Source organism: Toxotes jaculatrix, chromosome 19, assembly GCF_017976425.1.
Source record: "Toxotes jaculatrix isolate fToxJac2 chromosome 19, fToxJac2.pri, whole genome shotgun sequence".
NCBI classification, from domain to species: domain Eukaryota; kingdom Metazoa; phylum Chordata; class Actinopteri; family Toxotidae; genus Toxotes; species Toxotes jaculatrix.
The window spans coordinates 19993117-20018220 of NC_054412.1; the positions used below are offsets into that span (position 1 = coordinate 19993117).

The 25104-nt window shown below is 44.5% G+C and overlaps 1 protein-coding gene and 1 long non-coding RNA gene across 3 annotated transcripts; one reads left to right on the top strand and one right to left on the bottom strand.

Moving 5' to 3' along the window:
• Positions 1–828: 828 nt before the first annotated feature.
• lama4 (laminin, alpha 4) lies at positions 829–24314 on the top strand. Of its 2 annotated transcripts, XM_041064852.1 has the most exons (40): positions 835–1328; positions 6265–6366; positions 6467–6594; positions 6699–6791; positions 6980–7194; positions 7617–7717; positions 8294–8474; positions 8963–9046; positions 9138–9289; positions 9743–9853; positions 10087–10198; positions 10285–10449; positions 11428–11621; positions 14081–14197; positions 14367–14515; positions 14649–14790; positions 14883–14976; positions 15077–15193; positions 15324–15509; positions 15624–15763; positions 16464–16628; positions 17338–17483; positions 17757–17919; positions 18027–18160; positions 18425–18596; positions 18757–18888; positions 18995–19137; positions 19271–19400; positions 19495–19632; positions 19732–19865; positions 20057–20221; positions 20576–20729; positions 20833–21026; positions 21135–21324; positions 21441–21593; positions 22409–22568; positions 23002–23129; positions 23254–23347; positions 23479–23598; positions 23697–24314. In XM_041064852.1, the coding sequence occupies exons 1-40, from the start codon at positions 1221–1223 to the stop codon at positions 23840–23842; spliced, it is 5652 nt and encodes a 1883-aa protein (XP_040920786.1). In that variant the 5' UTR covers positions 835–1220; the 3' UTR covers positions 23843–24314. The 2 variants fall into 2 exon arrangements, with proteins under 2 accessions (XP_040920787.1, XP_040920786.1); XM_041064853.1 differs by lacking the exons at positions 21441–21593; positions 22409–22568; positions 23002–23129; ... (1 more) ...; positions 23479–23598; positions 23697–24314 and having other exon boundaries at positions 829–1328; positions 20833–21054; positions 21135–21255.
• LOC121199874 lies at positions 3856–11490 on the bottom strand. Its single transcript, XR_005896474.1, has 3 exons — positions 11386–11490; positions 10320–10447; positions 3856–4486 (listed from the first exon to the last, which is right to left on the bottom strand). It is a non-coding gene; the product is annotated as an uncharacterized LOC121199874 (long non-coding RNA).
• Positions 24315–25104: the final 790 nt, after the last annotated feature.

Consider the following 25104-nt stretch of genomic DNA (forward strand, 5'->3'; position numbering starts at 1 on the left):
CATTGAAACAGTGACATTTTATGTTGTGTATCCTTACACAAAAACTGTGGATCCATATTCCCTTTGAGCTTTAACTCAGGTTGTTTTGAGAATAGTAAATATAGAGCTGCCTGAGGCCTTGTGTTGCTCTTGTGTGGATGACATCTCTGCCATAGATAACTGGAATGTGACAACCTGTTTATTAGTCACTTGAGACATATAACTTCCACATGCTCCTATGGGCTGGCACAACATAGCTTGGATGTAGTTGGAGCTGCTTACAACATGGTCCTAAAAAGAGGAATAAAAAAAGTCCAGAGCTTTCAGATCTGGACTCCTCTGCTCAGAGTCATGAGTTTCAGCCACTTTTAAGTGGCTTCTATCGTTTCCAGCAATTCACATCTTAGGAAACTACTGTTTTTAGACAATATGTTCTTTGTGCTGGAAGTGTGACACTCAGGGCTCTTCCTTTTTAAGAGCCTCACGTAATGGTTATAGATTTAGCAGCTTTTGATGGTCTGACCTTGGAAAACAAACAGAAAAGCCTCACGTCTGAGAGACTGGAGCTGAGCCGGGATATCAGAACAGCTGTTTCTTTTCTGCCTGCAGAGCTCCGACTGAGTGTTGACGCTTTAAACCCTTTGCCCACCCTGGCCGAAGAGAGGAGGGGGGATAGCAGAGGAAGGGGTGTTGCCTTTGAGCCCAAGGTGAAAGGGTGCCACAGACCTGCAAATGGAGACGAGGAGCTAACGCTCAGTGTGACACTGCCAGTCGGGGTGTGGGAGGGTGGGGGTGCTGTTTGGATGTGTGCACTGTCTGCCTTGAGCCTGCCTTCTGCTCAAGAGACAGAAGCCCTCTGTTGCTCATTTGACTCTCTTGTCATTCGCTCTCTCTTTTCTCTCCCCCTCTCACTCTTTCCCTCAGTTTCCAGCCTTCCCATCTGTTACTGATTTAGGCACAGGGCTCAGGGGAGAGGCAAGTCCGCTAGGGGAGAGGAATCAGGGCAGGGAGGGAGGGGAGAGAAAGGGAGGAAGTCCACACAAGTTTGTTTTACAGGACTCGGGCTCGGGCTGGAGACTAGGAGCAGTGCTACATCTGGAGGTCGGAGCAGCAGAAAAGTTAAGCCAACGGTTGCAGCCGAGCAAGAGGAGCTGCCCGGAGACTTTCCTACAGCCAGGAGACACTGACAGAGACAGAGACAGAGAGGAGGGATCAGTGCTCCACTGGGCAAACACACAAATATGGCTGCTAATTCTCTGTCCTGCTTCTGCCTTCTCTGCATCCTCTCAGGGACTGCCTATCCAGCTTCTGCAGCCAGGCTTGGGGAACAGCAACAGTCGGTGCTGAGGGTAAGACAGATTTGGTTTTATCTCTTTTTGGCTGGCACACTGTGCATGCTCAGATGTTTACTTTTTTTTTTTTTTAACCTACTGTACATGTCAGTAATGAGGCTGATGATCATGTACAGAAACATTAAGGCGAAAACTGTAAAGGATTATTTGTGAGTGTTTTGGGAGTGATTAGGTTTGGCTGTCAGGAGCTCTCTCCTCTGAAGGCTCGTGTCTGTCCAGTCACTTGGTGACTTGACTCTGTCTGGACTTTACAATGGTCCTGCTTTGTGTTCACTCAGTGTGTGTGTGTGTGTTTGTTTGTGTCATCAGAGGTACCCCAAGGCTAAAGCTCAGATGGACTCTGAGTTATTGTCTCCACCACTGTCATGCCCCCTCCCTGACAGTTTCCTAATGGAAACCAGCTGCCAAATGTTAAGCAACACCCCAGAGAGAAGTAAAGACAGAGGCAGAGAACGAGCACAATAGACAGTAAGGGCATGAGAAGCCATACAGGACTGCTGGCACACAGACCAATGTTCCCTTGGCATAGTATGGCACCAGTGGAGTAGACGTTCAGAGACCAACATGTGCAGACAATATCTCTTGTGTTCTAGTTATAATCTGTAAGAATTTCAAACCCATCAAACCCTTTTGTGCTGCTGTTTATGGTGAAAACTGCAAACTGATTAAAGAAGTATTAGTGTAGCAGGGTGGAAGGTAAGGATGTGGAGGTTTGTGGTGGTAGATGGGTGTGTAGGGCATCTTTCACGAGGGAGACAGGAGTTTACGTCCTGTCCCAGACCTGCACTTGACTTTTAGGTTTTTATTAACCGTCACCACAAGTTTTCTCTAACCTTTACCCTACTGTGCAATGTAGAAGGAACGAATTAGTGCATTTGATTGGTTAACAGCCTTTCTGGTACAGCTGATGTAGTCTGCACATCCGTGTATGTGCTAACTGCCTGTAGCTGCAGATAAACAGAACATAGATGTCAGACCGTAGATTAACTACAACTTTATCCTTTTACAGAAATGTCCTTTTACACTGTGACTATCATTATGTGGATGCTGCGGATGCTTTTGTGGTTGATTTGTGTCCACTGGCTCCACAGAAATGCACTGAAGAGCCATAATTCTTGACAAAAAAAAGATGTAAGGAGCCACAGTATTTACTCATCTTGACTCTTCTCAGAAGACAAAGAAAGACCCTGGGAAATTTTTTTTGTAGGTCAAAAAATGTCTAAGAGAATGTGGAGGTGTGCAACTCCCCCCCCCCCCCCCCCCCCCCCCCCCCCCAATCTTGGCAACCAGTAAACCAGTGCGTTTTTTTTTTTTTTGATGCTCCTGTTTATTTGTTGATGTCTCAGCCTTCTGAGTTCAGGGTCCCCTGAGAGTAGGCCTCATCCCTGCAGCCAGACTGTCTGTGCACAGTTATTAGCATTAGGATGAGATTCTCATGACCCAGGATCTGTCCCATACTGAGGGTATTTGAAGGAGTTAGCGTGACTAAATCCAGCATCTGAACCCTTCTTCAGTGTCAGTATGAGTACAGCAGCCAGCTCCACTTGGGAAACAAAGCGGAAATGAGATTCAACCTCCAAGCTTTAACATTTAATCCGCTTAATTCTCCCTACTCTGACGAGAGTCAGGGCAGATGTATATAATAACACAGAAAACAAGACAGGACCATTCACGGTTAGAAGCTGTCTTTATAAAACAACATTCTCAAGATCCCACTGTCTGTCATAGAGGTTTCCCAGGCCCCCGTACATGCTCCAAAGAGGGGGCATGGCTGCACAGTTTTGAAGCCGCATGACCAGAGAGTGTGTTGACTTTGGGCATCACTCATCTGTGGAGCCAAATCCTGTTTTTTGTGCTTGATACGAGCTCCGTTTGTTCGGCTCTTTATCGCAGAGATGGAGCCCAAAGGTCAGTCATATCAGCGCTCAGTCAACGCACAGGAAGTACACTGATAAATCTGTCAGGGCAGAAAAGAGAGCGAATCGTTGGAACAGGCAGCTTCACATGAAAACTGTGAGAGACTAAATGACATGTTTGAATGTCATCTTTGTTCTCCTCGGCAGTGGGTACAGCTCGAGGGCCACAGAAATAGTTCGCATTACTGAGAGTGCTCGCAGTTGGCAGGAGGGTACAGATGTCAGCTGTTTTCATTTCTGCAGTGAAGGAAATGAAAGAGGGATGAATTGATCACCACCGTGTTTGAGAATCCTATTCAATTTTCAGATCCAGTGTCAGAGAAATGAGCCTTAAAGTAATAGAAGAAGATTTGGGGAGCTACGTGTGTTTGCTTTCTTTCTGTCCGGCATTAAAAGGTAGCTAACACAAAAAAAGTAGTTTGTTTCACCTTTAACTGAATGATTAAATAAGGGAAAATGGACAAACAGTGCTGTTGGGTGCCAGTAATATTTAGGTTTTATTACAACATTACCACACATTTCTTGGATACCTGACTAATATAATATGCAATATTCACTACTTTTAGTCTGTTTTTGGTCTCCACCAACTCCTAAAAAATATCTGCCTCTTTAGCTGCTAAATGCTCCACTGTGTTCACCAGCTAGTCACTAGCTTTGACCGGTAACAGGAAAATGTTACTCTACAAGCTGCTGGGTTGTATATTTGAGATGCATTCCTCTCATTTGAGAGAAGTCTGAAGGGTCCACGTTCTACCTCTACACCATCTGCTCCATCTCCCTCCAACCCTAAACTCCCTGTCCTGCACTCCCCTGTGTATACACACTACAGCTGTTTGACCCATCACCAACTGTCAGCGAGGTCTGAACCATTTCAGAACTCTCTTAAGTGGCTTTACAAATGGTAAACAGCACTGGGACGCTGTGGTTTTCCCATAAACTTGTGTTTTCTTACTCCTGATTGCTCGGACGACCATTTGGGGCCAAAGCTCTGTCTTTTTTTTTTTCTGTGAGCACTGAAACCATTTGCAACCATTAGTTGCACTTTCAGGATGCGTTTACATGGAAGGTTGACACATTGAGTGTGTAAACGGTGCAGATGGATAGGTCTTGTATCGGTGCATGTGCACTGTGGGTCAGGGAAAACCACAGGAAAAGGATCTGCAGGAAGAATCGTGCTGCTGTTCGCAGGATGTTTCACATTATCCGGCTGCAGAGGCGCGTCTTTGTCTCACAGCCCATCTGTGAATAAATCAAAGGAAATTATGAATCACATGTAGCCTAGGCACAGAGTGCTGTATGTCTGGGAATTTGTTCCATCCTCTGGCTGTTCTGGACGCAACAGCATCAATGTCCAGTTGACTGACTGGAACAAGAAGGTCAAAGCATGGAGATTTTACAGACTGCTGCAGACAAAGTGCTATTGTACACTTGTCTGCCTCGTTGAATAGTGCTGCTTCAAATATTCAGAGATGTTCAAGGGTGTGTGTGTGTGTGCTGGTCTGTTTTATGATATTTGTGGGGAGTCCACTATGCTTGTGAGCTTTCTGCTGAACCCCACAGGTTTAAATATCTGTTTGAGGCTTAATATTTGGTTTTAAGGTTCAGGTTCAGGTTCAGGTTGGAATTAAGTTTAGCTTAGGGTTAGGGTAAGGGTTGAGTTTAGGTTTAGGTTTCAGGTTAGGTTAGGGTTAGGGGCTAGGGAATGCATCGTCTCTATGACACGTCCCCACAAATGTAGTAAATAGCGGATGTGTGTGTGTGTGCGTGGGATACGGCTGTGAACGCTGACATCACACCATCCTGAGAAACCGTGGTGAACAAACATCAGACAGGATGCAGACATTCTGTAAATGGGAGGGAGCTGTGTCCTCACTACTCACCCTGTGCAGGTTTTAAGAAATCAGACCTTTTTGCCTCAGACACTTTGGCCATTGCTTAAAATGAATGTATAACATCAAAGTCCAACTGCAAACAAACATCTAATTGTCAGTATTATCAGGGATATTACACGTTTCCTGTAACTACTGTCCTGCCAGCTACAGTGCCTTTTAGGCACAGGTGGACAACAGACAGTCAAACGCATGAAATCTCTTTTATTAAGTTACCTGAGTAACTTAGTAATTGTAATACTTTAGCCTATATGCACAACGGAGCTATAACAAAAAATAAATTACAGTCTCTGGCTCTGGCTTAAGGTGCCCCCTGACCCTTTGGGCCCCTTGGCCTGGGTGTGGTGGGCCTGTTCAATATCCTACCCATGCTTTTTTGCAAAGGAATCTTTGTTATTCATACCTTTGAGTGAGATTTGCAATGTCAAGGGTTGAAGAATAAGAGTTTAGAAATAAGTTTAGAAAACATTTAGGTGAGGCACACTTGGCTGAAGTTTGTATTGGAAATATGGTATTAGGTGGCTTTTGGGTGGATACTCACTTTGATCATGAATATCTGGTTTCAGTTTTCTGCTCCAGGATAAGAGATCCAATTCTTGAATTGCCTCTTCCATGAGGTTTCCCTAATTTTTTCTTCTTCATGTGCTGTGAGGTACACAGTTGATGTTTTGGACCTGGACGACCTCCTGAACCATTTGACTTTTGTCCAAATATGGACTCATTCAATTTCAAAATAAGCCAGCTCATTTCCTGGCACATGTTATCTCTGTTAGTCACTGAATAATTTACTTGATTCTCTTTAGCCACTGCAGTATTTTTTTGCCACAGTGTGAATCTAATGATGGTGATGCGGATTAGTCAGTGGGTCAGTCTACCCTCCATTTGACATCATGAATATTTACACTTGTACACTAGAAATATGAAATTCAGATGGGTATATTTACATGGTATCCTGAGCTCATGCTCACCACAAGATGAACTCTTTGCAACCTGGTCTCATGCTTTCTTTTTGTGTCAAATTATTAACTTATATCAAAATCTGGAGGCTGCGGAAGGAAGCACTTCATCTGCTGGTGTTTTACTGTTTTTATTCTTCAGTAAGCTTGTACATTTCTGTCCCCACTGCAGGTGTGTGCGAAGGGATCGTTCCTTAGTGAGCAAAACCTTTGCCTGCCGTGTAACTGTAAAGGCCACGCTGACTACTGTGACGACATCACCGGCATTTGTAGAGTAAGTTTTCCGTGCTGCTTATCATGTGTTAACAAACTACCTAACACTGCTTTAATATGGTGTGAAGTAGGCTGCCCTGAGTTTAATGTTTCTCTTTCAGAACTGCAGGGATCACAGCACAGGTGATTTCTGTGAAATGTGTGAGGACGGTTACGTGTTGGAACCCAGGCTGGACGGACGCCACACCTGCCTACCTTGTGCCTGTCCCCTCTCTGTCCCCTCCAACAAGTAAGCCTGCCTTATTCTTGTTTCTGCAGCCACAAGGCTGTTGTGCGTTGGCAAGTGTTGTGTAATCCCTGAATACCCCCCCCCCCCCCCGTGTGTCCGGCCAGCTTCGCTGTGCACTGTGACAGAGTGGGTGACAGAGGGGATTCCAGTCTGCGCTGCAAGTGCCAAGAGGGCTACGCTGGACACTTCTGCGAGAGGTCAGTGCTCACAAGACTCCCAGCAATCAAGAAGTTATATCAATCCAACATGATGAAGAAAAGATCTTCATCATGTTGTCAGCACATAACATTTACAAAAAAAGGCTGCAAATAAGTAAAACACAAGAAAAGTGAGGAACAGCTTGACAACACGTGTACATTGATATCGATGTACTGCCCCCATCCAGGTGTGCTCCAGGTTACTTTGGCAACCCCACGGTGATTGGTAGTTCCTGTAAGAGGTGCGAGTGTAACGGCAACTCAGACCCCAACCTGATCTTCGACGAGTGCCACAACGTGACAGGCCACTGCCAGCACTGCTGGGGCAACACGGCCGGTGCCAACTGCGAAAGGTGTGCCCCGGGTTTCTACGGCGACGCCATCAGTGCCAAGAACTGCAGAGGTGGGGAGGGGGGGGGGGGGGCAAGGAGTGAACTCCTACATCTTTAATCTTCATTCAAGAGATGTTTGATCCGTACATGAAAGGGTCAGGATGTAAAAAGGTTGTGCTTTAGTGGAGATATTGTTGGTCCTTAAAGTTTAATGAAACCTGAACAAATCTGTATTTAATTCTTTATCAGGTGAGCTGTACCAAAGTCATTATACATAAATGAAAAGGTAGAGTTATTTATAGCGGTTTTGTACATTGCGTTCTGTATGTGATCCGAATGGTGTTCACGGGGAAAAACAAGACAAGGTGACCATTCAGGACCAAGGATTACCGTATGCTTTCCGAGGCCCTACCAGTCCGAAAATAACCATGCTTGTGACATCATTTGACCTCTAATGTCCTCATCACCGCACATGTCCTGTGTCTGTCCCCAGAGTGCTTGTGCAATAAATGTGGCACCTCTTCATGCGACGACAGGACAGGAGTGTGCCACTGCAAACCAGGTGTCACTGGACGACTCTGTGACCAGTGTGAGGTGAGAGAAACCTCGTTACCCTTAGACCCTAGTACTACAGGGCAAGGAACGCAGTCAGAGCATCAGACTGGCTGCTTCATATGAAGTGCTGAAAACAGTTGAACTGATTGTTGAAGTGTACTGACTGAAAACAGCTGAACTCTCATTTAAAAGGTACGAAAGGAGCTGACTGTCATGTGAAAAACAAAAACTGAAAGCAGTCGAAATGTCAGCTAGCATGTAATGGGTCAAAGCAGTTGAAGTGTCAGTAAAAGCTGAAGCAAAGCAGTTGAGATTTAAGTTGAAGGGCTTGAGGTAGTTATAGCACATGTTCTGGAAACAGTGTCAGTTGAAATGCAAGCATTGATGACCGCATGTAATTTGCAGTATAAAGAGCTGAAAGTAGTTGAACTGTCATTTGAAAAGGTCAGCTGAAGTGTCAGCATTTGGAGAGTTTTACACGAAAAAAAAAAAGAACAAGGTGGATGAAATAAGACCCAATCTGTCATAGACCGGAATCATCCTTTAAATGATCTTAAATGAACTTAAACAAGCAGATGCTGGGATCTAGCAGTGTTTCTCGTTCATGTCATCTAGGAGGGCTACTCAGGTTTCTCCAGCTGTCAGGGCTGTCGGAGGTGTGAATGCGGGCCAGCTTCCCTCCGCTCCACCTGCCATCCTCTCACCCACAGCTGTCCGTGCCGCCCGGGGGCCGGAGGTCGTTACTGCGAGCGCTGCCTCCCAGGTTACTGGGACTATAGCCCCTCCGGCTGCCAGAGTAAGTCATCTGTCAGTCACATGACATGTCAAATGTTCTGCTACTCTTTTCGAATAAACCCCCCCCCCCCCCCCCCAGACCATTTGTGGAAACATTCAATGCGTGTAACGCTTTCCCAGAGAGGAAAGCTGCACTGAGGGTTCACATTCCCACACCCACCACCATAGTAGTGCTCATGATGTCAGAGAAGCATCTGCAGAGAGCTGTGACCCTGTGGCCGGAGACTCTCTGTGGAGAGCTGCATGACATCACCGTGCAGCCCAAATCTATATACACACACAGCTGCTAAAACCATCAGTCCCACACAAGAGAGGCCATAAGACAGATGTGCAGGCCTGAAGCCAAGATACCATCTGTGGGTCTTCATATATATTTGATAACCTCACTGGCCCTTTTCCTGGATGATCAAGAATTTAAACTAATGGACAGAACTTCCTGTCTTGTTCTGTATGATGAAATGCATCTGGATCTGTTTTTTTTTTTCATAGAGTGCGACTGTGAGAGTGGCCACTGTGATATGCACACAGGAGATTGCCTACCAGAGGCTGCAACAGTCAACCTGTGCAACATCAGTAAGCAAGAGTTCACAACCTCAGCAGAGAGCAAAAGGCTGTTTGTCTCGTGTGTTTGAAAGTGTTTTTAATTCATATTTCTTGATGTTAGGTTGTGATGAGTGCATTTGGCATCTGATCGGGGACTTGCGGCAGTCCAACAAAACACTGGACCAGCTGAAGGTTGGCGTGTTGAACATTTCCACAGGGGCTGCTGCTAACGACAGGCTCAAATACTACAACTACACAGCTCATCGACTGCAGGTACATGCACACAAATGCTGTGGGAATAAAAGAACATGAAAAGAAAAAACAATAAAGCTGCACTAATCAATATTCTTACAGAGATTATTGATCATATGACTTTGTGTTGTGATAAAGGTTGTTTGTAGCAAAAACAGAAAAAAAAAACAGCTGCTCTGTGGTGCTTTTTAGCTTCTTTTAGCACATTGTTTTGGTGTTATGTCCAGCAGCTTTACAGTTTTGCTTCTCACTCTCATCAGCAACAGCTGTTTTCAGAGGAAAATCTCTGACAAACCAACCAGATGCCACCTACCAAGCACCAAATACCAGACAGACACAGTTAATAACTAGCTAGCTAGCAGTCAAACTAACAGCAGCACCAGATATTTTTCTCTTTTTCATTTAAATATGCCTCACCGTTGCTAATTGTTTTAAATGCAGCCCGATACATGAATTGAATTGCTTTGCTTCCAGACTCAATTTCAAGGCTGGAGAAACAAGTCATCTGCAATGAGGGCACAGGCCGGGGAGCTGGAGGAGGCCACAGCCACTGTGGTGGAGGACATCAGACAGCTGGGATTATCGGTCAGCAAAGTCTTATTCATTTATTTGCATTTACCATTGAAGAAATCCCTGGAAGGCTTAAGAAGTTTAAGTTCACGGTTTTTAACCTAGAAATACATCAAGTGCTGTAATTGATGAAATCTTTTCTTAACACAGAGTTTGATCTGAGTTATTTTTGACTTCCAGTTATTCTAATTTTACTCTGTCTTTAGAAGGCAGTGGGCTCATTGTGTAGATTGTGTGGTGGTTTTCAGGAGAGTGTGATGGAGGCTTTGGGGAACAGGCTGGATAACGACACGCTGGAGACCTTTACCCTGGCTGAACAGCTCAGCACAAACCTCACTCATCTCAACATTCAAATCGAAGGTATCAAACACTTCTGCTTACCTACAACAGACTGTTTTATATTTTCAGTGCCTCGTGACCATGTGTGTTAATGTATGTGTGTGCAGAGATGATCCATGACTGGGAGCTGTACAGTGTTCACCTGGATGTGGACCCGGAGGTGGTCAAACGGAACACGGAGATGGCCCAGGGAATGGTGGCCAGGATGAGGGAACTGGACCTGTCCCCGCAGGAGCCCATCGCCACTGACGAGTCAACCGAGGCCCACGACTGTGAGAACATACAGCTCATAAAACATACACAAGTACTAACAGCCTGCACGTGTTTTAGTAAACTATGTGCATGTGAGGAGACCAGATTTATGACTTTCAACTATAGATCAAAGTGAGCCTTTGATACTTTTGCTAGAAAGTGGTTTATACAGCAAGTAGATTATTGAGCAAACTCACATTTTTTCAGCAGTATCCATCTATGTTTGGTCATTTTAGTTAGACTGTAGCAGCAAGCCCCTTCTGATAGTGCTGATATGAGCAAGTTTGTTTTATTTCTAATGAAAAAAAAAAATCCAGAACAGCTGCCATGTTTTTTTTCTTCAGTTTGAACGCCAGAAGGAAACGCCAAAAACAGCCCAGCAAAAGATACATTTGTCCAGTTGGCTGCGTGAATGAACGAGAGAAAAGGAAATGCTGCTGAAATTACAGCACATTGAGCCTTAATAGAGCAGTGGGAACAGCAAGTGATAGATGGCAGCTTTAAATGCTAACATCAGCAAACTGTTCTGCTTACAATAAAACTGTTAACATGATGATGTTAAGCAGGGAATGTTCATTTACTACTGTTACCACTTTAGTTTAGTGGTTTAGTGTGTTAGAATGTTAACATTTGAACTAAAAATAAAGTACAACAGAGGCTGAAGGGAATGTTGTGAGCTTTGTGGGTATCTGGGTATTAACCAATCAAGCCATCCATGGAAAGATATGCAAACCCAGTTCTAAAGGAAACATGGTTATATCAGTTTCAGGAAAAGTTGCAGGAAAAAGGAAAGAGCATTGCGGTGTTACGTGACCTCTATTTGAATGCACACGTACATGTGAATACACACGCAGAGACACAGTACATATTTAGATACTGTGTCAAACCCCATTTTGATTTTCACTCAGCAACAGTGTAACAGAGATAGCCGTCGTAGCAAGTCGTGAGTCACTTACATGTAATGCTAATGATGATGAAGTAATGGTTCGTGTTTCCAGTGCTGAGGCGGATCCGTCAGCTGGAGAAGAAGCTGGTGAACACAGACGGTCGCCTCCCACCGGTCAGGGAGGTTCTATCCCGCTTCTCCACCATGCTGTCAGCCGCTCAGGGCTTTCTCCAGAAAGCAGCCAGCACCGTCCAGGAGACCGAGAACAAGAACCGAGCCAGCCTCCTCAAATTCCAGAGGAATGAGGTGATTTCCCATGCACCCCCCCCCCCCCCTCCTCTTTGGGGGCACTCTCACTGAGTGCCGCTCCCCTCTCTCTCATCTCTCCCCCAACACTCCCTTCTCATTCTGTGTTTGTCACTATGAATTCATTAGGATACAGTCCCGCTGAAGTGCTCGCCGTCCTTCGCTCCCTGCTGTGACTAAGTGTGCTGACATGGAGTTCCTCCTCTAAGTGCTGTCTGCTTTATCTCCTCTCACAGTGTTTCAAACAATGTTGGGTTATACTCAATCAAACAGAGGTGCCTGGCCTTTGAGGGCACAGTCTGTTCTGCAGTTGCCGAATGCAGCGTGGAGGGAGATCTGGTTGTAGTTTGCCTGGCATGTCAGCGACGTCCATTATCGTGATATTTAAGTACCGAGAACAGAAACACAAAACCATCTGTGGGAGCTTTGGCGTGTTACGCCAGGAGGAGGCCCACACAGGGGGGCGAGCAATCCTACAATGCAGATTTTTTCCCATGATTATATCCATCGCCTACACACACAGAAACATGGCTTTATTTTCCCATGATGCAACCCACAGCCAAAACACTAAAGTATTACTGTGCAGAACAGATTCATCTCATCATCTCTCGGCACTTATATAGAAAACCAAAACACTGGCAGGCATTTAGACTGCTCAGCAAGCATTATACAGTACACATGAGAGGCAGATGAGCGGAGGTATAGTGATGGAAACATGCAGATAATGTGGTATTTACCCAGGAGGATTTATCATATACCTCCCTTCATATATCAAGGTATAAACACCGCATTAGTGTCCATCTTACAATCTTTCTCTATGTCGTAGAGGCACATGCGCGTTTTCCTGGATGTGGAGAGAGAAAAGAGAGAGATTTATTTGGCCAAACCCCAAATGAATGCTAATGTCGCTCCATCTCTGTCTCTGTGAATGTACAGTATAGCATAACTGTACCTTATTAAAATGTTTACGCTATAAATCACTGCTGATTCGCGGCTGTTTTCCAAAGCATGTGGTTTCAGGCTGTTCATGTGCTTTTCCAACTGTTTTCCATTTGTTTTCATTCATTTTATTATTGTGGAAAAATCCGCATGAGATTTAAAATGACCTTTAATGTAGATAATCCATCACAGTATTTATCATGTCTGCTTTCAGTTTTATTGAATGTGGAAAAAAAGATAGTAAAAATGAAATAAAGTATTACAGTACTATGGATTGATTTATATCAGTTTAGATGTAAAATCTTGAAATTGAGACATTATGCTCACTGTGACCTACAGTATGTGTCTATCCACTGGCTGCCTGCCAGGTAGGAAACACATTAAATGTCTAAACATCTGCTTTGGAAAATGGTTCCCAGTGATGTAAACACACATGAGTTTTAAAAAAATGGGTTAAAACCTGCAGAAACAATAGTTCCCTGCAGTGACATGCTGTATTTTAATCTCATGTTCCTGGATTTGTTGATTTACAACTGTGTAAAATCATGTGTGGTTTGGAATTTGGATCCAGGAAGTTGTGATTCAGTTCTTGTTGTTGCCATGCTCTGGTTGACATTATGGGTCTGCTGCCCAGTAGAACAGCTGCTGCCGGACGCTGTGTGTCTGTGTGTGTGTGTGTTATCAGAGGTGGAAATCTCCATGATCAGGGTCTCTGCTGTAAATCAATGCCATGGATGGTATGCTAACCAAACACAGAGCCTCTCCTAATCTGGGGGCTCTTCCTAGCCTCGGCGCAGACCGGTCGACACCAGCTGCGGACACAGCGAGCACACACACTGCTGAGTTACCACAGCCAATCAAACCCTCTCAGCATCGTGCCATACTGAGTCATGCAGCGGTCAAACAAAAGATGGGGGTAGTGTGGGTAGTGTCAGCTTTCATCTCCAACATCCACACACCAGCTAGGTGAACCTGCTCACTCTACAGTATGTATGCTGATATTATAAATCACAGAAGCTCAGTATCTTAGGGGGTGTGAGGCAGCCATGGTCCATGATAAACTCCCATTTAATCTGTGCACTGTGTTTGTAGGTGTATTTTTGAGCATTGGATAGAGCAAGGCTAGCTTTTTCCCTTTGTTTCTAGTGTTTGTGCTAAGCTAAGCTAATCACGTCCCAGCTCTGACATCAGGGTAGCGTCAGTCTTCTCTTTAAACTCTCTACAAGCCAAAAAAAGAAGTATTTGCCCAAACAACAAACTGTCCCTTTAAAGATAGTGTTTGAGGGTATCTTGGTAGCCCTAGACATTTTAAGACAAGATAAGATACACCTTTATTAGTCCCACAATGGGGAGATAATACATAGAGACACTATGTATGCAGTTGCAATGTCCACTTTGAGTCTACTTCTCATGTCATACCTGTCTGTTCTGTCTCCTATGTCATAAAGGATTAAAAATAGGGGCAAGCTCTAAAGCTTAAAGTGCTAAGTTGACCAAGTATAATTTCCCTGTGCCCCCAGGCGAAGCAGCAGAGGATGGAAGAGGAGCATGCTGCTATCAATGGCACACTGGAAGAAGGCAGAGGCCTCACCTCTGACATAGAGAGGACTGTGGCTGAGGTGGATGCTATGGTGCAGGTGAGGCCTACTTTAATGTGATTTCTCTGGATCCACGGGGGTTTTACCAAGTGGTTTCAAAGGTGGAACTGGAAAAAAATATCTTGTATCCCTGTTGTATAATGGTGCTCAGATTCTAAAGCTGTCCTGTGCGTTGTGTGTGTCGGCACATGTGCATCTGTGCTCGCAGAATGTGACCGAGTACCACGCTGCGATCGACGGCGCCAGCCAAAAGCTGATAGAGAAGACGGAGCGTCTCTCGCTGGCTGACAGAGATCTGGTTCAGAGGGCAGACACGCACGCTGAGGAGCTGGAGAGACAGGCCAACGCACTGGAGGAGTGAGACAGCCCTCGGAGTTGAACTCTACCCTGACTGTGGAAATCTCCACAGTGCTGAGATCACTTTCAAATCACAGTTAGTCCTTCGATCCATTAAATCAGACTGTAACATCTAGCATCCTGTCTCCTCCAGGGATCTGAGAGCGAGCGATGCCAATGGCTTCGTGCAGAGAGCCATAAGCGCCGCCAACGTCTACAGCAACATAGTGAAATACATCGACGATGCAAACATCACCTCTCTCACCACCTTCAACTTATCCCAAAGAGCTGAAGATGTATGTTACATCATTGTGCTGTAAGTCATGTGTTTGCTTTAATTCAATTCTCATAGAATAACAGGTTTCACCTTATGTGCTCCGTGCTTTAGGCTGTCACTGGGATCAACACACAGCTCGGGTACCTGGTAACACAGAGCGGCAACGTGTTCAAGGAATCTGTTTCATTACGTTCCGAACAAATTGGTAAGGAAAAGCGGTTTCTTCACAGAACTAGATCTTAGTGATTACATTACTTGTTAACATGTATAGTATCTAATCTTTACTGCATTTTTTTCTGTCATAGAGATTGAAACTGAGGTGGCTGACGCGCTAAACTACATCGCGGAGACCAAAGAGACCTTGGACAAAAACACCAAAAAGCTGGCAGAAATAGTGCAGGACATCAGTGGAATTCAAGCAGGTAAGAAGATATTTTAAAGAAGCAATTTCTGTGTGTCCACTTCAGAGACGGTTCAGTGGATGCACAAACCTAGAACTGTGACGTACTCCATTAGAATTAGCTCTTTCTCATCCTCTGCATCCGTTTCCAGACAGAACACCACAGCGTCTGGAGTTCACCCTGGGGGTGGCTGAGGGGACTCTCAATCGCTCAGCAGAGGTCCTTCAAACCATCACCCCCATAAAACACAAGGTTGAAGAATGGGACACCAACATGAAAGAAGGCGAATACTCCACAGATGCATATGAACAGGCCATTTCCTCCGCCGGCGAAGCTGGTATGAGATCCAGGGCAACGCATGTATCTTTTGATATTTCAACGATCCTCAAATGCTTTGACCATTCATCCCGTTTAAATTCTTGTTTTCCTTTTCGCTGGATCTGCTTTGCAGTGGAGAACTTGAATGTGCTCGTTCCCGAGCTGCTGGACAAGCTGAAGGTGGTCGAGGAGAAGAAGCCTGTCAACAACGTGACCACAAACATCATGAGGATCAGAGAGCTCATAGCCCAGGCCAGGAGCGTGGCCAAGAAAGTGAGTTAATGGCTTCATTTCCTGCTGCACAGGGCCCTGCCTGTGCTGAAAGTCTCTCTCCTGCATCTTCCTGCACTCTGCCTGGACATCTTCACCTTTCAGTTCTCCTTCCTGACTCAGGAGGGATTAGGATTATTCCTTTGAACTGACCGTAAACATATCAAATGTGCAGTATAGAGAAATAAATATCTAAAAATCACTCCCATGGTAATCTTCAAAATATCTATCATTAACTGGCTGATTTTCCTGCCTCAGTATGCAGATCTTGAATGCACCTTTATTGAATGCATTCAGGCACATTTGTCTGTAGTTATCTCATAGTTAGTCACACGGAAAAGATCCCAGGATTATCCACAATGTCCATGTGCAAATGTCCAAAAATGCTGCTCTGCTCTGCTCTGCTCTGCTTGACAAGCCCCAGCCCCTGTCAACAGGGACACGCCCACAAACATGACAGAAATATTCCATGCAACAGCTGGAAGTCAGCCTAGCTTCCAGAGACAATAGCTTACTGTGACCACAAGAGGGCAGACATTCCAAGATGATCATAAACAGACAGATTAGACCTTTGATGGGACAGAAAGCTCTTCTGAAATGTAAGGAGAGATATCACTTCCCCTGCCACCAGACACTATAACGATCATGCTCTGTTGAGCTCGCCATTAGCTCTCAGTCATTCTGATTTTGTTTTCTATCCCAGGTCCAAGTGTCCATGAAGTTCAACGGCCAGTCCTCGGTGGAGGTTCATCCTCACAGTAACCTGGAGGAACTGAAGACGGCGACATCCATCAGCTTGTTCGTGAGAGTGGACCCTGACAAGGATCCCATAGAGGACCGGTTCATCCTGTACTTGGGAGACCGAAACGTGAGGACTCTACCCATTTGCTGTAAAATAAAACTATTACCAGGAAGAATGTTAAGCAGATACAGATGGGAGCCATTACATCAAGTTAATGCAGTTGTGGGAAACAGCTGCACTTGTGTGGGTATGTGGCCCAGATCTGCTGCTAAAACTTCACAGACTTTGCTCCCGGAGGCCGGGGGGCAAAGATAAAGTGTGGGGAGCAGCCTGTGGACATGAATAGCTAGTTGGGATCATGGGAGCAGGAATAACAGCCTTTGAAAGTGCACAGTTGCCCCATTCAAAAAGGTCTCCAAGAGACGCCTCTGACAATAGTGCATGTGTATGCCTTCAAAGCTGGGGCTCATTTACATAAATACCGTTAGCCCCTGCCCACTGGGGTGGCGGTGGGGGGGTGTCACAGAAAGAGTGAGGCCTCTGTGTTCTCTTTAACAATATTTCACCTTGGTGATTTCGCTGCACTGTAATATATGCTACAGCTTTCCAGTGTGGATCATTAGCCTCAGCATGAGTGTGACTGGCACAAATGAAGGATGTTGATGCTTTTTTTTTAAAACCACATGCATTTTAAGCTAATATAACATTTTCCTGTAGGAAAATCATACCACAGTGGTTAAACTGTTGTTAAGTGACCGGACAAAGGGCATGATGGGAAAATGAACTGTCAAATCACTCTGCTGTTCTCTGATGTTTTTTTTTTTTTTGGCTTCAGGGTAAGAAAGACTACATGGGTCTGGCGATCAAGAATGACAACCTGGTGTTTGTGTACAAGCTCGGGGGCGAAGATGTTGAGATCCCGCTGGGTTCGAAGCCTGTCAGCCAATGGCCTGCAGTCTTCAACTATGTTAAAGTAGAGAGGTAATGTCTGTTCATGAGATTTAGAAACACTTGTCAGCTGGGATCTGTCTAAGTCCTGGAGCACTTTGCTTTACCCAGACATTTTTTAAATGTGTAACACTGTGAGAAATCGGTCCTCCTTTATTTCTTTTACAGTACAAATCAGCTCTGACAACAATACATAACAATACAGACATGAAGTCCATCTTGCTCCATATGTTACGTCTCTCTCACAGCCAGATGGTGGTAAAAGGATTTTTGTCACTCATGCTTCTTCCTGCTTTCTACTTGTAGGCTGGGCAGACATGGAAAGGTCTTCCTGACCATCCCCAGTCAGAGCTCCACAGACGAGCAGAAGTTCATCCAGAAAGGCGAGGCTCCGGGCTCTGACTCCCTGTTTGACACTGATCCCAAGGATCTAGTGTTCTTCGTGGGTGGTGTCCCACCAGATGTCAGGGTAATGCATTTTATAAAGGTCCTTATTGCAAACAAATCCTTATTTAATCATCTGTTTTTTTTTTCTAAATGACTAAATGTGTCTGTGTTTCATGGTTTTCAACCTAGCTTCCACCTCCTCTGAGCCTTGCTCCTTTCGTGGGCTGCATAGAGTTGGCCTCGATCAACAACGATGTGATCAGTCTATACAATTTCAAGGAGACTCACAAAATGGATGTGATTAGGTCATCACCCTGCCCCAGGTACATATGTGCATCGCTGGATTACCTCACCTACAGACTGGCAGTTCAGGGTCACAACTGATGTTCAGTAAACTTGAGGCTTTTAGGGCTCAATGGTAATTTAGCCTTCAGTCCATTTGATGGTCTTTTTTTCGTGCTGACGCATGATCCCAGATGGAATGGTGTCTGAACTGAGAATGCTGACTCATCCAGTTCTCTGAATTTCTCACACAAGCTGCTTGTTGTTTAACGTACTCAATCACGTTTCGCCCTTTTGTCTCTCAGGTATAAGTTGGCGTTCTCGCAGAGTCGCATCGCCAGCTACCTGTTTGATGGAACGGGCTACGCACTCATCGAAAACATTGAGAGGAGGGGCAAATTCGGTGTCGTCACAAGATTTGACATTGCGGTACGGACAATCGCAAACAACGGTGTCCTTTTCCTCATGGTCAGCGGGGTAAGTGGAAAAAACTCTGTAACCCTCACCCATTTCTCTTTACAGCAGTTTGCATCATATCACATTTCTTTCATGTCGTGAAAGATATAATAAAAATGAGTCTGGAAGCATTTTTATCCACTGAGGTAAATGCTTATGTGATTTATTCTCTTCTTTACAGGATAATTATTTCCTTTTAGAATTAAAGAACGGCTTCCTGCGCCTCATGTATGACTTTAACTTCAGCGACGGGCCAAAACTTTTGGAGAACAACGTACCGAAGCTGCAGATAAACGACGCGCGATACCATGAGGTACATTTCACACTCCTAATTTAGTTGGCTGAGTAAAATTCAGCGTCGACAGGTGAATGAGTTGAACGTGTTGCTGTAACCGTGGGTGTTGGGCTGTTTGCCGCAGGTATCAGTCATCTACCATCAGTCCAAGAAGATGATCTTACTGGTGGACAAAAGCCATGTTAAATCCATGGAGAATACAAAAACCACACTGCCCTTCTCAGATATCTACATTGGTGGGGCTCCCTCGAACATCCTCAAATCCAGGTGAGTTGACACTAAATTCAGCGTGCAGTATGTTTCTCTGGTGCTAACATTACTCTTTATATACCTAAAATGGCAATAGAGAGAAACTGATTTCATTTTTTTGAAAGTCTGAAGTCTGCATGTATCCCGACAGGCCAGAGCTGTCTGATACGATCGGCCTGAAAGGCTGCGTCAAAGGCTTCCAGTTCCAGAAAAAAGACTTCAACCTGCTGGAGGAGCCTGGAACCATTGGCATCAGCAGTGGCTGCCCCGAGGAGTCCTTTGTAAGTGCAACACTTCACACACGGTCACACACCGATAACGCACTTGTTGTACGCCCGCCCCTTTCAAATCAATGCTATGTACACTATCCCACAGATGTCCCGTAAAGCCTATTTCAACGGAGCAGGCTTCCTGGGATCCACAGCAAAGCTTTCACCCTTCGACAGCTTCGAGGGAGGACTCAACTTCAGAACGGTGCAGCCCAGCGGACTTCTGTTCTACCACAGTGAAGAGGTACCCGCACGTCCATTGTGATCATTCGATTTTCGTATTGTGACAACTGTACGTTATAATAATAATTTAACCATAATATTTATATTTTCTCGTCTTCAGTCTGATGAGTTCAGCATCTCCCTGGAGAACGGGGCTGTGGTGCTGAACTCCAGAGGCACAAGAGTCAAATCACACAAGAAACAGTACAGTGATGGAAGGACGCACTTCTTAGTGGCCTCAGTGAACAATCAGAAGTAAGTAAATTTAACTCAGCAGCTGCAGAATCCTGTTAGCACCTGTGTTTTTCGCCCATTTTGAGATCGCCACATCCAGATCCAGGAAACTGCATTACCACTATGACATTATCGGATGTTACTGCGAGTTTACCACCGTAAAGATAAGCACTAAATACTAAACCAGTGACGGGTTTAACGGTTCACCTCAGGTATTCTCTGTGGGTGGACGACAAAGACAAGCAGGAGAAGAATCGGACGTCATCGGTCACAAGATCCTCATCAGGCCCAGCTGTAAAGACGTTCTACTATGGAGGGTCTCCGAGCAGCAGCATCAAGAACTTCACAGGCTGCATCAGCTACGCCTACATTAACAGGTAAACCACAGTATAGAGTATGACTGGATGGAACTGATTTATTATAGTTTTTGTTGTGGGCTGGATTGTCCTTTGTCTCCTGTCTGTAACAGGCAGAGATTTAAGTGAGGATTTGACAGATTTTGAAGGGAAGAAGAAGACACTCGCAAAGAAAACTGTGTGGTTAAGGATGTGGAATTTGTTGCTATGGAGACATGAGGAGCATCTTTGTGTACTCTTGCACTCTCTCTCCACCAGTGGATGTTCTACATTGAATTACTCCCTGGGCGAGACCCCCTCCGAGTGCCCCCCCCCCCACCCCCCCAGTAACTTTTTGCACAAACAGCCACACACACTTCTTCTGTGTGTCTTTAGACAAGATCGGGACATTGAGCCTGAGGACTTCCAGCGGTACACAGAGAAGGTTCAGGCCTCCCTGCAGGACTGTCCAGTCCAGCGCCCCCCTGTCACTCTGCTGTTAAGGAACAGGGAGAACACTTCCAGAGCCAAACATGGCCAGTCACAGAAGGTAAAAATGAAAGAGGGCCTTCGGTGAAACACTGGCTTTTGGGGGATGTGTTTTTAAGTAGATTGAAATCATTTGAGCCTCACTCATGTAAACGCCCTCAAAGGTTGCCAGGGATAAATCCAGCCTGCCTCTAGGCCTGATGGAACTGAGGAGTGACGACCAGGAGCCATCAGAGCCGAACATCGAGCCCTGCTACCTCTCCTCGAGTCCTAGAGCAACTCACAAAGCCTTCCACTACGGTGGCATTGCCAACAGCCGACAGCACTACACAGATCTCCCAGACTCCATTTCTGAGAGGTACATCTGACAGAGGAGTAACCTCAAGGTCATACTCACTCTACACGTACTCCTCCAAGTGTTTCCTTTTGTCTGCACGCATGACTGAATGTGCCTTCCACCTCACAGGTCCCACTTCTCCTTGTCTCTGAAGACCCACTCATCCTTTGGTCTCATCTTTTATTTATCTGATGCCCAAGAGGACAACTTCATGGCTCTCTTCCTGGCTCACGGGAAGCTGATATACACCTTCAATGTAGCAGACCAGAGAGTCAGAATCAAGACTGAGGAGAAATACAATGATGGCGCATGGCACAATGTAAGTTCATGAGCTTATTCCATCTGTCAGTTGTGCATGCATGCATCGGCAGGTGCATGTTTAGTTATGTGTCAACTATATGTACAGTGACAACCGTCTGTCTTCACCTGCTGAAGGTTATTTTTATCCGTGATGGGAGTATGGGGCGGATAATAATTGATGGGCTCACAGTGCTGGAGGACAGGGTTCGGAGAAGCAACGTCTCCTGGCATGTCGACTCCCTCTGTGTCGGAGGAGTTCCTCCAGGGAGAGCCGAGAGGAATATTCAGGTATGGGTGTATATATATATATATATATATATATATATATATTAATAAGTAAATGTACCAATATCACACAGTAAAAATACTCAGCTGCAAGTAGAAATCCTGCATTCAAGATCGGAAAAAAAAAGCCTTTAGAGCACAGTCCTGAAATGCTTCTTCAGTCATTTAGAGCTGAAGAAGTCCAGAACCTCAAGCAAATCCAGCTGCCTTAGTATAACATGTAGAAACATGTTAACGTTGTAGTCAGCTGCAGTGGAACTAGTTTAACTGATTCTATATGCTAAGCAATAGTAAAAGTATAAAGTAGCATAAAATTAAAATGCTCAAGTAAAGTACAAGTGACTCAAAATTGCACCTCAGTACAGCACTAGAGTAAATGTACTTAGTTACTTTCCAACACTGGGGGTATAGTCCCTCTGACAATCCCATTGTTAATATAAAAATGCTGATAAGCTACAAGATGCAAACACAGCAGCCACTGTGGCCACTAATGGCAGTTACTGGTAAACGTTAAAATGAACATTTGCAAAAGCAGAGTCATAAAATCAGTGTCAGTCGCACGGCCATATCTAGCTGGAGTTTGCTAACATTAGCCACTGTAACTACTGGTCATACTAGCCCGAGTCAGGCTATAGGAACAAAACCTCTGAGTGTATTCAACTGAGCAAGGTGAATTTTATTTCTTCTGAATTCAGCTTTTCCATTGTAAGAGGGAGAAAGGGTTATTTTTCCTTTCAGATGTTACATCGTCTCACTTTAATTTCCTTCTTCCTGTGTATTCATACCTCTGATATACATTTCCTTTCACTTCCCTTCAGAGAAACTCTGCATACAGCTTTACCGGCTGTTTGAAGAACCTTCAGCTCGATGGACAGTGGCTGTCCTCTGTGGCAGAGACGTTTGGGGTCACTCCTTGCTTTGAGGGACACTCTGAGGCGGGAACGTACTTCTCAGAGAAAGGAGGATACGTTGTGCTTGGTATGTTTTTAGGTTTTGTTTGTTTTTTGGTTTTTGATGGAAAATAAAAGGCTCAGGCATGTTTTTACTATAACTCCAATCTGAAACCAAGGAACTAAACATTATGATTAAATCTTAAGTTTGCAAAGTGTTGATTTTGTGCAGTCTAACTCCCAAAGAGTAACACTGCATTAAGTTTAGAAGTAAACTGAGCATCTGTTATATTTCATGGCTTATTCAATTTTCTTTTGGAACACTCACAAACCCCTCTGGTCTTTCACCATCCCATGTGTGGGGGGGAGTGTGTGAGGTTGGGTAAGGGAACAGTGCAGCTGTGGTGAAACTATGTCTCTGCTGAGGGGGAGAGAGTGGAGAATAGGGGGGCAAGGTGAAAGCTTGAGCTGCAGTCTCTGAACGAGTCAAGTAATTTCATGTTCCCTCTTCCCTCCCTCAGATGAATCTTTTGACCTGGGGCTGAGGTTTGAGCTGGTGATGGAGGTGCGCCCCCGTGTGGCATCTGGCGTGCTGATGCACGTGCGCACAGCAGAGGGCTTTATAACGATGTACACCCATCAGGGAGCAGTAAGTCATTTGCACAGTCACCCAGAGAAGCTACACACACATATCATGGTCTGATTATGTTGAACAAAATAGAAATGCTTCTTCTGTTCAAAATCACAGACACGATTTTGTTGTGTGTTTCCAGGTGGTGGTTCTTGTAAACGATGGGACACATGAGTTCTTCACGAAGGTGTCTCCAAGACAGGGTCTGTGTGCTGGTAACTGGCACAGAATCACTGGTGAGAATTTTCATATCAGTCTTTAGTATTAGTCTTTACACCACTGGGATAAAGAAGTAAAAACACAGTGAGTCACAGTGCTTTGGTTTCAGTGTAGAAACTGGTTTTGACTCTGTTCTGGTTGATCTTAGTGATCCGGGACGCCAACGTTGTCCAGCTGGATGTGGACTCTGAGGTCAACCATGTGGTGGGACCTCTGAACACCAGCTCCACTTACCCTGGAAAGCCAGTGTTCATCGGCGGAGCTCCAGGTGAGTCAGGAACGCAGCTTCCCCCTGATTTTCCTTCCTGTAACACCAACACCACACACCGTTCTAAAATCTTGCTGACGCTCTCTCCCTCCTGTCAGATCTTTTCCTACCAGAGAGCATTCCCACCAGAAAGGCCTACACGGGCTGCATGAGGAACCTGACCATCAATAACAGCCAAGTGAGCTTCAGCAAAGCCATTCTGGTCAGTGGAGCCGTCAGCGTCGGGACCTGCCCAGCAGCATAACACTTCTGTCAACACCGTTACTACTATCCCCAATACAGCACTGACCAAAAAGTCTCATAACCACTATTGTCATTGGTTTCACAGAATCTTGTTTCCTGTCTTTAATGTGTTGATGTCTTTTTAATTTTTTTTTTTTTTTTTAAACGTGAAATTGTCCCTGATCTAAGAAAATGACCAAATTAAATTATCCAAATTGAATAATGGAAGAAATAACCTGAAACAGAAATCTGTCATTTATATGAGAATGTGATGAGATGTCACCATCCTGAGGAATCTACAGTGTATCCATGACTTTAGATTTATTTTCACAGTATGACAGACATATTTGATGTTAATGCATTTTACGGTCCACCACTGTTTTATAATCTCATTGACACATTTTTTTTTTTGTACAAACTCGCACTCAAAACCTTCTCTGTCTCTCTTTTTTTTTTTTTTTTCACAGTTTCATTTCTATTAAATAAATGTTTTACATCCAATTATGCCTGGCTTTGTTTATGTTTATTTTTTAAATGATTAAAAGTTTGGTCTTTTTCACGTGCAGTATTTAAAGAAAAAGAGATGGGAAAGGGGAGGGGTCCATGTATCTTTTGGTATTTGAATTTTCCTTCAAACGCCGATATTAAGACTGCTTATTTGATTTTTGATTGTTGCATTTTCGTTTTAAAATACAAAAGACAAAATTGAAATACGAGGCATTTTACTTTTTTATGGGTCTTAAGGGAGTCCTCGAAATTTAAAAATGACTTAGATTTTCTTTCTCTACTTAGCGTAACAAAATCCAAAATCACGAAAAAGCAGAAACGGAAAAAGGACCGTTTTCTCGTGCCCACACACCGGATGTTGTCATTGTTTTCTTCTACTTTTATTTAATGGAGACCTGCTGCTTGCTACCGGCTGCAGGATTGTCGCCACCTACTGTTCTTTATTTATAATCATCTTGCGTTTGGGCGAACGGTAGAATCCAGCGGCCAGGAGGAAGAAGAAGAAGAAGGTAGCCTGGTTCCTGTATATTTATATGTGTATATGTGTATATATATGCCTGTCTATGTGTGTATATATATATATATAATCTTTTTTCCTCTCTCCCACAGGATCCTACTCTTCACCCCTCCACCATCATGTAAATTTGCCAGTTTTTACTAGTTTTTACTGTTTTTGTATTTTGTGTACTGGTTTTTTGTAACTTTCCTTTTTTCTTTAGATTGTAAATGCTATCTTTTTGCACATTGTTCCTTATACTTGAATCGCATGCGCACCTG